This window comes from Rattus norvegicus, chromosome 15, assembly GCF_021556685.1.
Source record: "Rattus norvegicus strain SHRSP/BbbUtx chromosome 15, alternate assembly SHRSP_T2T, whole genome shotgun sequence".
Lineage (NCBI taxonomy): Eukaryota > Metazoa > Chordata > Mammalia > Rodentia > Muridae > Rattus > Rattus norvegicus.
In genome coordinates this window covers 14,598,867-14,611,604 of record NC_141548.1, presented here as the reverse complement: position 1 = coordinate 14,611,604, position 12,738 = coordinate 14,598,867, and the positions used below count along the sequence as shown (strand labels likewise).

Sequence of the window (12,738 nt, the reverse complement as noted above, 5' to 3'; positions counted from 1 at the left end):
GCTATGCACATAAATGATATGCATGACCGATGGATACACACACAGGAAGCAGAGTAATTTATATACCTTTCTTCAGCTTTCCTGAGGAGGCGTTCTTTTTAAGCACCCAATCCTACTGAACTAGCTACTCAGAGAGCCAACGAGGCCTGAGACGAACCTATATCCCAGTCTCTGCTGCCACCTTGTGGTTACGTCCTCACCTAGGCAGGATTTTTCTCTTACCCAGAAATAATGTGCAAATGGCTCAGGTACTGAACTTCTTTAGTTTCGTGCTTTAAAAGACTTCAACAGAAACTCAGGATGTAATGAAATAGCCCTTTCAGCGACTACCGAGACATCCAACCAACAGCTGGCTTCTTCACTCGTGCACCACACCACGGGAGAGCATTCGCCTTCCTGAGGGGTGGACAGAAAAGTTCAGACCATAGAACATCGTCCTCCCTATAGAACTCACACACGGATACCTAAATGTGATTATCAATTATGCTGTGACTTTTTCATTCCGAATGTGCCCTCTCTGTGTAGTATTTCACACAGTACCAAGGAATTTCCCATGCTTCTGTCACATGCATCATTGGAAGACTGTGAAGTAAAAAACGGCCAGTCCCACAAATGATCGTGCTAACATCTGGAAGAGAATGAGGGGGGAGGTTTCAAATGTTTGCTCTGTGTTTTGCTCCAAACAGCCCAAAATTAGACCGTGATCTCAGTCACGGGATGATTTTGCTTAGAAGTTCTCGCTGAAGAGCTAAAGAAATCCAAAGCAGTTGGCATAGCTGAAACTGACAGCGATGGAGCGCCCTCAGTTTTGTCGACCAGAACTCCTAAAGCTTGCCTATCGGAAGATTGGCCAGTACCAGAGAATTCAGCAACCCAAAAGGAAAAGTGGCTCATTCAAAGGGAAGGGGATAGAGAGGTAGGTAACCTTTCCCATTAGTACCTTTGCGAGGGGGAGGGGGCGGGTAATTAAACAAGATCCATTTGGAAAAGGCAGTGTCTCCTTTTAAACATTATAATTTAAAAATATAGACTGTAGGTATTCCAGGGAGGAGGGAGTGCTACATCAGATGGGATGTGATGTTGAAGTCATGTTTCACAGTATTACAGCCTCATTTTAATAGGCGGAAGGAAGGCTTTAACTTTCCATCTAAGCTTGAGTTTTAATGTGTCGTTAATGTCAGTATTAAGATACTTTTTTCAATATCAGTATTTTAGTCTTCTCACCTTCCGCACCAATGAACACCCAATTTTGAAAATGCATTAGTGCTTCCCGTTCCCGGCTACAGCAACATTCGCAGCTGAAATGTGTCCTAATCCCATTTCACCTCTGAACCCTCTTCAACGGAGCATCAAAATAACCCTAGACCTGGTATTTCTCGCCAAAGGCAAAACTGTCAAGACATTAGTAATGTGAGCATACCGCATGTTAATTTTGAAATTCAGTTTGACAGTCTGGTTTCCAGTGTATCTGGGCATCGTTTGTAGTAGACCCAAAAGCCACAGCCCGGAGAAATGCAAGCGAAGTGTTCATCCGAGATGCTAGAATGTCACAGATCAACCCGCTAAACTTCACGGTGTCAATTGAAGTATTGCAGGGACGTTCACTGCCTCCAAGAAAGCAGGGTTTACGGAGGAAACAATGCAGGCAAATAAGCTGTACAGACAAACAGAAACAAACAAGAGACGACTTTAAAAGGTCCATCTGTCACAGGTGTCACAGGAGTCCCTTTCCCAGGCTCTGGGACAATTGACATTCTCTAGCGTGTTATATAAATCTGTGGAGGGAGAGGATAGAAGACACGCATGGGTGTTTGCTTGTTGTTTCTGAGTCTGGTTCTCTCGGTACCAGCTCAGGCTGGCTTTGTCCTCCAGTGTTAGTCTCCTGAAGGCTGAGATTACAGATTGTGCCACCACTGCCTGCTTACAGCGAAGCATTCTTTCTCTAACCTGAGCGGTTACATGGAGGGCATCGGGATCCATGAACATTCTGAAATGTATTTCTACGGTGTGTCAGAGTGGCCATGCACTTACTTCTGGCAGTATAGGTTATTAAAACGCTGAGCTTACTAAGGGTCTCAGAGGTTCCACAGAAGGTGGATACTGACTGACAAGTGGGTTATCTTTGGGCAAGTAAGGAAGTGGAGCATCTGCTTAAGGGCACTTTATCGCCACCTACAGGAAACGCATTGTAACAGCCATGCAAAACCATTAGGACTCAGTGTAATTAGTGACCCCAGAAGGTGCTTGTGAACATTTCCTCCTAAGTGGGAGGAGTCTTGCCCACGAGGTTGCCTTCCTTTCACCTCTAGAATGTGTGTCTTTATTTGATCCTAATAATGTCTGTCACATATTGAAGGCTTTATTAGGATCCAAACATAAACTATTTCTTTTTTTTTCTTCTTCTCAGATTTCTGGTAAGAGTATAGCCATCATCAAAGGAAAAAACTAAATCTTGAAATTAGATAGATAGATAGATAGATGATAGATAGATAGATAGATAGATAGATAGATAGATAGATAGATAGATAGATAGATAGATAGATAGATGATAGATAGATAGATAGATAGATAGATAGATAGATAGATAGATAGAATGCCCAAGGTTGTATGGTCAGCATGTGCAGTTTGGAGTGAGACTGATACCATCTGACTCCAGTGATCAAATGCCCAAGAGTACTTCTTCCCAGGATGAATGTCTCTGAAGCTGATGGAGCAGTGTTTTGCTGGGAGATAATTTATATTGGTACCTGAGATTCGTTAAGTAGTATATGAAGTACATGTTAATGGTCATTAATTTAATTCAATCCAAATTAGGAAATGTGTAACAAAGAAACGTAATGCTCCATGCAGTGTAGCAACATGCTGGGATTTTGCAAAGTAATCATATCACGCTAGAGCTGGGGTTTCACGCTTAGAAAATGAAGATTTATGTTCACACAAAATCTTATGCCCTGTTGTTTATAGTTTTGCTCATAATAGCCCCCAAAATGGAAACAATTCAAACATGTCCTTCGATGAGTAGATGGGTAAATACAGAGTGATATATCCATATCGTGGTATATCACTCAGCCGTGAGAAGAAAGAAGACATTGTCTCCAGTGGGGCTTATGAGTACAATGCTTGTCTAGTATTCCAAGGCCTGGATTCCATTCCCAGCAATAAAAACAGAACAGAACAAAACAGAAACAAACCAGTGCTAGAAGCTCGAAATGCTATACACTGCATGTATCCATTTAGATTATATTCTTGAAGGAATAATAAGCAGACAGCTGTGCAGCCTGTGAGTAGGGTGTACATGTGGGGTTGTGGGGTGTGCTGGTGTGAGCACATGTATGTGCTTGCACAGAAGTCAGAGGAGAGCATCGGTTGTCTTCCTTTCTGGCTCTCTGCCTTATTCCCCTAAGACAGGGTCCCTTGCATCCTGGAACTTGCTGTTTTCCCACGAAGCTGGCTGCTCAACCGGTCCTGATAACCTTCCTGTGTCCATATCCCCATCAGCTATCTCATGTATGTTCTAGGGATCTGGACTTAGGTCCCCATGGCTACCATGTAAGCACCGTACTGACTGAGTCATGTCTCCAGACAATTTGTATTGTATCCTTAATGCATTTTGCTTGTTTGTTTAGATGGCAAAGAGCTGTGTCTAGCCACTTAGCCAAGCAGAACGTGTTGGTCCCCAAAGAGGAATCACTGAATGAAAGTGATGTGGGGTTTCATGAAGGCAGAAGCAACCGAAAGAGAAATCTGGTGAAGAAGATGAAGAGCGCTGTTGGGAAAATGCTGTCTTGCAAATGTGGAAGCCAGTCAGCCAATGCTGGCAGGGAGAGCTTTGTGGAGCAGAAGGGAGCAGTCCCTTCCAACACACAGGGCCTGCTGCCTAGACTTGTGAAGGAACTTCCATCTCCCAGGTTATTTACCAAGCCGAGGATGAGGAAGCTCTCACAGACTGGTAACCAATGGCAATTTAGTATTAAATGGTCAAGAGAAATGGTAAAATGAGGATAGACGGCGGTTGGGATGTTGAATGTCCCCAAAGACCCGTGTGTTGCCTTGTCCCTTTGGGTGTTATTATTAGGAAGTAATGGAAACTTTAGGAGCGGGGGTGGGGCTGATGGAATTTCTAGAAATCACTGGAAGCATGTTCTGGCTTGGCAATATGGATCAACCCCTCAGCCCCCATTAACCCTCCTCCTCAACTTCCTGATCATAAAGTGAGCTTCGCTCTACCACACCCTGCCCACCGTTGCTACTTGTCACACCTAACCGAGGCCAGGCACTGGACCTGTTGAATCATGGGCTGGAAAATCTAAGACCCAAACCAAAAGAACCGTTTCCCTTTGTAAGTGAATTACGTTGGGCATTTTGTTAGGGTGACAAAAGCTAACTTCTCCTCTAGCGTGGCAACTCCGAGGAGCTTGTTTAAAAGGCAGAATCTCTGACTCCACTTAGACCTGCTGGGGAGGAATCTGTCCTACTGGGCTTCCTCTCAGTTGGCTCGTATATATACGCAATTTGATATATGTATATTCTGTATATATAGTTAGAGAAAAATAGATTATATTGTCTTTAAAGTTCCTCTCAGTCTGGTTAATAAGTTGTCAACTCCCTCTTAACTCCCTTTTATTTGCTCTTTTCAGTCAGGGATTCTCTGTGTAGCTCTGGCTGTCCCAGAACTCACTCTGTAGACCAGGTTGTTCTCAAACTCACAGAAATCCACCTGCCTCTGCCTTGTGAGTACTGGGATTAAAGGTGTGCGCCACCACCTCTCAACTTCTAAGCTCAGTTTTAATTTAAATGTATATGCATGCGTACACGCATGTGCACACACACACACACAGAGAGAGAGAGAGAGAGAGAGAGAGAGAGAGAGAGAGAGAGAGAAAATCAAACTACTGTAGGCTTTTGGTATTCTTAACAGTTCATTTCAGCAGCAGAGGATAGACAGAGAATTGCAGGAATGAAATTTAAAACTGTCAAAGGAGACTCGGTTTTTGTTTATGAAATGTTTAATTGTATGCGTATGGGTGTTTTGCCTTGTCTGCATGTGTGCCTGTGCTCTGCATGCTTGCTTGGTGCTCTGAAGAAGCCGGAAGAGGGCATCAGATCCCCTGGCATTTTACTTGCAGATAGTCATGAGCCCCCACATGCATGCTGGGAATTGACTCCATGTCCTCGGAAAGACACCGAGACCTCTCTCCAGCCCATCATCTACATAGTTTTTAAAACCTATTTATTTGTGTTTGTTCTTTGACAGCTTCATGAATGCATATAATGGCTTTGGGTGATTTTTTTTTTTTACCCCTGCTATCCTCTTTCATGGTCATCCCTCTGCTGCTGAAACCCCTTCTCCACTTCCACAAGCTCCTCTCCTACTTACGAGTGTGTGTGTGTGTGTGTGTGTGAGAGAGAGAGAGAGAGAGAGAGAGAGAGAGAGAGAGAGAGAGAGAGGTCAGTGAGTTTAATTAGGTCTGTTTGCATGAGCATGGGCGGAAATGGAGGTTTATTTGGACAGCTTATTTAGTGACTATGCCTTTGAAGAAAATGACTCTCCCTCTTTCCGTCAACCATTAACTACCAGTAATCCCTGGAGGCTAGGGTGTTGTGAGCCTCTCTCCCCAAACTGTAATGTAATGTTGGTGAGCTCAGTCTTGAGCAAACAACTACATACTTTTGAATATCCTAATACACTGTGGAAGAGCCAACATCCAACCTTAACTTTAGGTCTTTTGCAATGTGGTAAAGCTACTATTTGGGGTTCCATGAGTTAATACAATAACATCGATGTTTTCATTCTCTTCCATAATATTTTTTTGTTTTTGTTTTGTTTTGTTTTGTTTTTGAGATAGAATTTCTCTCTGTAACAAGTCCTGGCTATTTGTTTTGTAGACCAGGCTGGCCTCGAACTCACAGAGATCTGCCTGCCTCTGCCTCCTAAGTGCTGTAATTAAAAGTGTGTGCCCCCAATGCCTAGCTGTAGTTTCTTTTTAAGAAGAAAATGAAATTTAACTTCCAAAGCAATTTTACAGTTTATAGAAACACCGAGCAGAAAAATACAAATTTTGAATCTTCCTTGCCCCTCTAAATTTCCCTTACTGGCCTTTGTGTGTGTAATATATTTCCCTTATTGATATGCCAATGTTGATTCATTTTGTTGTTTTGTTTTGTTTTGTTTTTAAGACAAGACGAGGTCTTGCTAGCCTGGAACTCAATATGTAGACCAGGCTGGCCTTGAACTCAGATCTTGAACAAAGATCTAGCTTATTGATGCCTTTTAAATCAACACAGCTTATATTGGGATCCATTCTTTTTGTCTGTTTGTTTATCTGTTTGTTTTTGAAACAGGATCTAGCTGTGTGGTACTGAATGACCTAGAGCTCACACAGATCTGCCTGCTTCTGCCTTTAAAGTGCTCAAATTAAAGGCACGGGCCATGTCACCCAGTAGGACCCATTCTTTATGCTGTATAGTCTAGTGGCATTTGACGAAGTTATAGCTATTTGTTGCTATCCCTGAAAACCAATATCATTATCTAAAAATTTTCTGTAGCTTTGAAAATGTGCTTTTCAGCATAGTAAAAGGACACACTGCAGTACATGCACCACAGGCTCAGATTTACTCCTCTGCACCCAAGAGAAAACACCTGATTGCTTCCAGCAACCTCTCTTTCCAGCAGTCTTCTTCTTAAAATACCACTAATGCAGATACCCTGAATCTAGTAATTATCCGACATGGACTAACATATATTTCCCCGGCAAATAAAGAAACAGCAGGCATGATGGTAAGCTTCCAGTCCTAGCACAAAGGAGGTAGAGGCAGGAGGATCGAAAGTTCACCAGGACAGCCTGCACTGGACCACATGAGAGCTTGTGTCATTTTTAAAAAATGGGTAACAGGGGCTGGGGATTTAGCTCAGTGGTAGAGCGCTTACCTAGGAAGTGCAAGGCCCCAGTTCGGTCCCCAGCTCCGAAAAAAAGAACCAAAAAAAAAAGAGTAACAAAGAGCAAAGAAATAGTCTTTTACCCTGTTAGGAGAGTCCACCAGGACAAAGAACCACATCCCTAAGCTGATCTACCACTGGGCTGCATCTCCACTGATTAATCTGTTAATCCATGCACTGTTTTTTATCTTGGTTGGAACACTCAATCTTTCAAGTAAGATTTCTCCAGAATGTAAGAATGTAGCCCAAACATTACTACTCTGTGCTTTCTGCAACCCAAAGACAATTGCTTTTCTCTATTGAACTCCACAACACTAAAGTCTACTTAGTCAAAAAAAAAAAAAAAAAAAAAAAACAACAACAGCAAGAACCCGCTAACAGCCTGAGAAGTGCCTCTCACAGAATTAGGCACCAAGTAAGCAACAGAGCAGTCATGGTCCCTGCTCTCATGTAGTTATAGCATGGAAGGACTTTTAAACAACATGCAGATACTTATACAAGGCAAAAAAAACATGAGCCTATCATGCTATGAAAACACATGATGAGGATTTTAGAGGAATTCAGAAAGGGCATCCTGAAGAAAGGATCTGACAGGTAGATAAGAGTTAGGGAAGGACAGGGTGGAGAGAGCAGATTCCCAGGACAAAGGATGAACACATTCAAATCACAGAAGGGGACTGGACCAGGCATAAGATATGGCAGAATCCCAGGGAAGGCAGAGCAGGGAGCTAAGGAGGGGCTGTTTGAATACCCGGTAAGCACGTGGTAGACAACATTGAGAACTTTATCATTTAAGAGTGATAAGAAACCAACGTATATCTTCAAGCTGGGTTTTATGAGATCTACTTGCATTTTTAAAGGCCACAATGTGGAAATTAGGATTAGAGTATGAGTGGATACAGGGAGAAAACTGAACCTGCATGACATTAATCACGGTAAGGCAGACATTAGTTTACATTTTCCAGGGCATTGGTGATAGGTCAAAAAGCAATAGTCAGAGGTAGAAGTGACAACATTTTAGGTGGAGATGGTGCTGTAAAATATAATGCAGTGGAGGCATACCTGGAAGGCCCATCCGGGGGCAACAGGTCTGGTTTGAAGGGGGTTTATTGGGGGAAGGGAGAGGAATGAGGACCTGGGAAAGGGTAGAGACAAACATGTAGACAGGCAGGCAAATGGGAGCAGAGCCATGAGGGTAGAGAAGGGGGAGTACAGAGGACATACAATGTACACACACACACACACACACACACACACACACACACACACACACACACACACGCACACACGGGGAGCGGGGAGCTGGGGCGATAGGCACTCCTTTTCTACAAAGCTCACAAAGTAAGCCATTGCTAAGTCCCCGGGAGGAGCCTAGTGGAACTGCCTGTAAGCTAACATTCCTCCCTTTTTGTTTAACTAAAAATGAGGAACTTGTAACCAGTGCCTGACAGTGGGGCAGGAGTGAGAACATGGTGTTTAGACTATTTCCTGCTGACTTTGGTCTGGGTCATCATGTTTGGGGACCCTAAGAAAATTGAGGTGCTGGCCAAGGGATAGCTGGCTGTGTCACTGTTGCCCAGGGTCTGTGAGAATATCTGCAACTAAGGAAGTGCAGGTCCAGTTGAAGCATCTGTGAGGCTAGACCAACCCATGTGTGGGTGGCCACTCTGGAGCGTCCTGAATGCAGATCTCAAGAAAACACCTGGATGTCGTAGGACAGTGGGAAAGTATATATATCGGGGGCAGAAGATAAAGTTAACTAGGTGAAGGAGAAAATTTTTTAAGTATACATTTGAAGCCCCTGCCCTTGGTAGTTGTAGGGAGGGGATTCTCAAAACCAAGGAAAAGGGGAGGAATCCCACCCTCTGGAGTAGGCAATAGGTGTGAAAGTAGGCTGTTGATTGACAGGAGTACTCATCTGGAGTCTACTTGACCCAAGGAGATCCAACTTGAGTCTCTGAAGCATAGTTTTTAAGTGTACAAAAAGACATATTAGTATTACCATTGTTTGTAATCTGGACTGAAATCTACACTTTAGAAAGAGGCAATAGTCTCACATCTTTGTGACACAGGAGAAGCTGCGACACAGTGGTTATGTAAAAGCATGAACATTCCATAAGGACAAAAGCTTTCCCTGGAGCTCCCTCCGATTTGATTTTCAGTGTGACTAGAGACTGTGAGAGAGGGGCTTCTTCTTTCTATGCAGAAGTCTATACTTAAAGATGAATAAGGAAAATTAAAACTCTTCAGTTTGTGATTGTGATAAATAGATCATATGGTGGAAGGCTTTACCAGAGGTAGACTAATAATTCATCAGAACTCCATCGATCAATGTTAGAATTCATAAGTTTCAAAGTCCTATTACAATAGTAGCATATCGGGGGAGAAACCTGAAGAGTTTTTCACTCTTTTTTGTAGCAGTGAATTAGTTAACCTGCTTTGGCTCCTGGCAGGTCACTCACACGAGGCACCCACCTAAGAGCACTCTGGATTCGTAAATTAAAGACACGTGCACACCAGCTAACTTAGTTAGGCTTTGACTAGCTCAATGTCTGGGCATCTCTAAACCTCCCCGCAGCCAGCACACTCTCCCCTCTGGCATTCCTGACTTAACACCTCTTAAATCTATATTTTATCTTGTTGCCCTGGCTCCTTCTGGGAGGCCTCCTTATCTTTGCTGCCCAAGAAGCTTCTGGGCAGCCTTTTTGGGTGCCGCTTTCCCTCTCGTACCTACATTTTAGCTGTTACTCCCTCTTGTTTCTTCCTGGTGTGGTCCATCCCACTCCCTTCTGACTGAGATCCTTACTTTCCTTCCTGTGTTTCTTCTCCTGGGAACCTAGAAGTCCCATCTGCCTCTCTTTCTCTCCCCCCCCCCCCCTCTCTCTCTCTCTCCAACTATTGGCTGTTGGCTCTTTATTGATAAATCAAAAACTAACTGGAGACAGGGACCGTCAACATCTGGACATACAGATTCCCAATTTGGGGGTTCCAAATTAAGACAAAGCATTAGAACCAATTCCCAACTCCTTTTATATATCTTAAGTCATGTTATCATCACTTAAGCTTTTACTTTCATTTACCAACCTTAAAACACCTTGTTAGACCCCCCAAATACTTTCTTAGGTTCTCATGAGTTAAGTTTTTATATCCTCGGATCTTACCTAAACTTTACAATTTTTTCCTATCCAATTATTTACCATGAGTGAGACACGGGTGGCTGATCCCTGGGAGCAGTCATTGTAAATGAAGAAGAGTAAACGTTACATCTGAAACCTGTTTATCTTTTCACATGAAGCCTATGAGCAAGGCAAACCTGTTTGCCTTTTAAAACAAGGGACCTAGTAGTTTCAATTAGCTAATAAATTGACTAAAGAGCTAACCTTGGGGTAAAGAGCTAGTTGCTTGTTGTTCTCTAGAAGTCAAGTTATAGTTAGCTTAGTCCTCAATATGATCAGAGACCTGAGTCGGATAAATTATAATCTAAATGGCCTATGTATCAATTAAAATGACAGAGATTAGTCCGTAGTCCACTACCTAGATAGTTGTCCCAGGCTCCTGTGGTTTCCATGGCATCATGGGCAGAGGCAGTCTTTGGCCATCAGGCCCAGAAGATGGGAGGATTTTTCTGTGGAGGAGGAACACGGGAGAGATCAACCTCACCTTGTCTTTTTTTTTTTTTTTATAAACTTATTTTTTAAGATTTTACTTTATTGTATGAGTACACTGTAGCTGCCTTCAGACACACCAGAAGAGGGCATCAGATCTCATTACAGATGGTTGTGAGCCACCATGTGGTTGCTGGGATTTGAACTCAGGACCTCAGGAAGAGCAGTCGGTGCTCTTAACCACTGAGCCATCTCTCCAGCCCCCAACCTCACCTTGTCTTAAGCAACCTGTGGCAAACAATTCTCTGGAGTCCTGTTTGTCCACAGTTGAGGCCAGGTCCTAGCAGTAGGCAAGACATTGGGGCATTCTTGCCCAGTGATTAGCTTGCTATGGACCAGGGGGAGTCCTTTGTTGTTGTGCCCACATCTTCTCTAAGACATTGGGCGGTGAGGGGGTCACTGCTAGGATTTGGGAGTCTCTGTTTGTCATAATAGTTTAAAATGTCAAATGAACTACCATAGTTAGTAGATCCTCTGACAGGTTTGAGGGCTAATACCTACCAAGCATATCTGAGTTGAACAATCTTCGTTTTTAGTTATCTGCTTTAAAGTGTACCTTGCAAACATCAAACAAAAGGCTAAAATAAAGCTTAGTATTGTCATTAACTGCATCAGTCCTTAGCATGATTTCAGATATATTTCTGACACATTAAAGTAGCTTTCATGAGACTAGGACTTTAGGGTTTATCCCTGTTAGGTTTAGAACTTAAAAAAAGAAAAAAAATCACAGTTTTGAATTGAAGCTCTTCAATTATCCAAATCAAACTCTTAATTCATAAACATGGTTCACAAAGAGACCAGGAACCTTTCTGACCTTTATATGGCATATCGTCATAGAACAAGAAAGTATCCTTGGTGACATGTTTCTTTGTCCAGCTCATGTCACCTGTTGATCTCCCTAGTTAAGATGGCTGTGAGTCCATATGTCTTTCCAGGCCTGTGGTCACCCTTAATCAAAATGGTGATGATGCTGTGTTTTTACCTTCTTTATTCCACACTTAAGACGGTAAAGATACATGTTGCTTATATCCCATAATGGAATCAAATTCCCAGACAAATGATCGGTACACACCTCGGAAGTAGTTAGCTTAATGGCTCAGCTCAGAGCAGCCATTGGCCTGAGCAGGTATGTGTGCACCGCAGTCCCTGGCTTAGACCTGTTGCACACATAGAGGCAAGATACTTACAGAACGTACGGAGGGAGACCAGGCAGATAGAAACAGGGCTTAGGTCAAGGAAAAACAGAAGAAAGGAGGGTTTTTTGTTTTTGTGATATGCGTGTGTGCTCTCCAATTGTTTAGGCAGTGTATTGAGGCCAGATTCGATAAATCTGGAGACTAGGAGACAGTTTTGATGGATGAGGTATGGATGAGTCCCAGTCCTGGGTACCCAGAATCCCAAGGAACCCCGGGGGGACGGAACAGAGAAGGCACAAGATGTAGTGCTAAATCATCGTTACTCAGACAGGGGCTGGTGCTAGGAGCACAAGCATAAATGGATCACAAGCATAAGTGGGTCACCTGGTATCAGGATTTTGAGATAAGCCAAGAGAGTGACGAAAAAAGTGCTGGAAAAATGAAGCCTTATTCAGGGACGTGGTCAGACTCACAGAAGCATTTAAATCTGCCAAGGTCGAGCCTCTGCTTAGCCCAGGTTCTGATAGAAGGAAGCAGTGAAAACAAATTGTGGGTTCAATCTGGCGGCCTAGGTTCTGCTGAGATGGTCTCTCTCTCTCTCTCTCTCTCTCTCTCTCTCTCTCTCTCTCTCTCTCTCTCTCTCTCTCTCTCTGTTCCTCTCTGATCTAGAAAGCTTTTTCTTGCTATTCTAAAAACTCTCTGGTTGAGAGAGCTAACTTTCTGCTCCAGAAAGCTCTTGCTGCTAGTAAACATTCTAAAAACTCTCTAGATAGCTCATGGGAGTTCTGACCAAAACCAGAAAAGCTGCTATAAAGTTTTTGGATCTTCTGACCAAGTCAGAAATCCTGTTAGGAAAATTCTAAAAGTAATTTTTTTGTTTTGTTTTTTGATTAAAACCAGAGAGCCAGAAAAAATTCTAAAGGAGCAGTGTCCACTTTTCAGATAACCTTAGTGGGATAACTGCTAGGAAGCATTCTATTTTATTTTATTTTTTGGAGCT

At 43.0% G+C, this 12,738-nt stretch overlaps 1 protein-coding gene across 1 annotated transcript in view; it reads left to right on the top strand.

Moving 5' to 3' along the window:
- The first annotated feature begins 772 nt into the window (after positions 1 to 772).
- Positions 773 to 12,738, top strand: part of C15h3orf49 (similar to human chromosome 3 open reading frame 49) — a 19,079-nt gene continuing 7,113 nt past the window's right edge. Inside the window, exons 1-2 of the mRNA XM_087586782.1 lie at positions 773 to 916; positions 3,627 to 3,949. Of these exons, the coding sequence (XP_087442908.1) occupies positions 792 to 916; positions 3,627 to 3,949 (448 nt within the window). The 5' untranslated portion in view covers positions 773 to 791. The remainder of the gene's footprint in view (positions 917 to 3,626; positions 3,950 to 12,738) is intronic.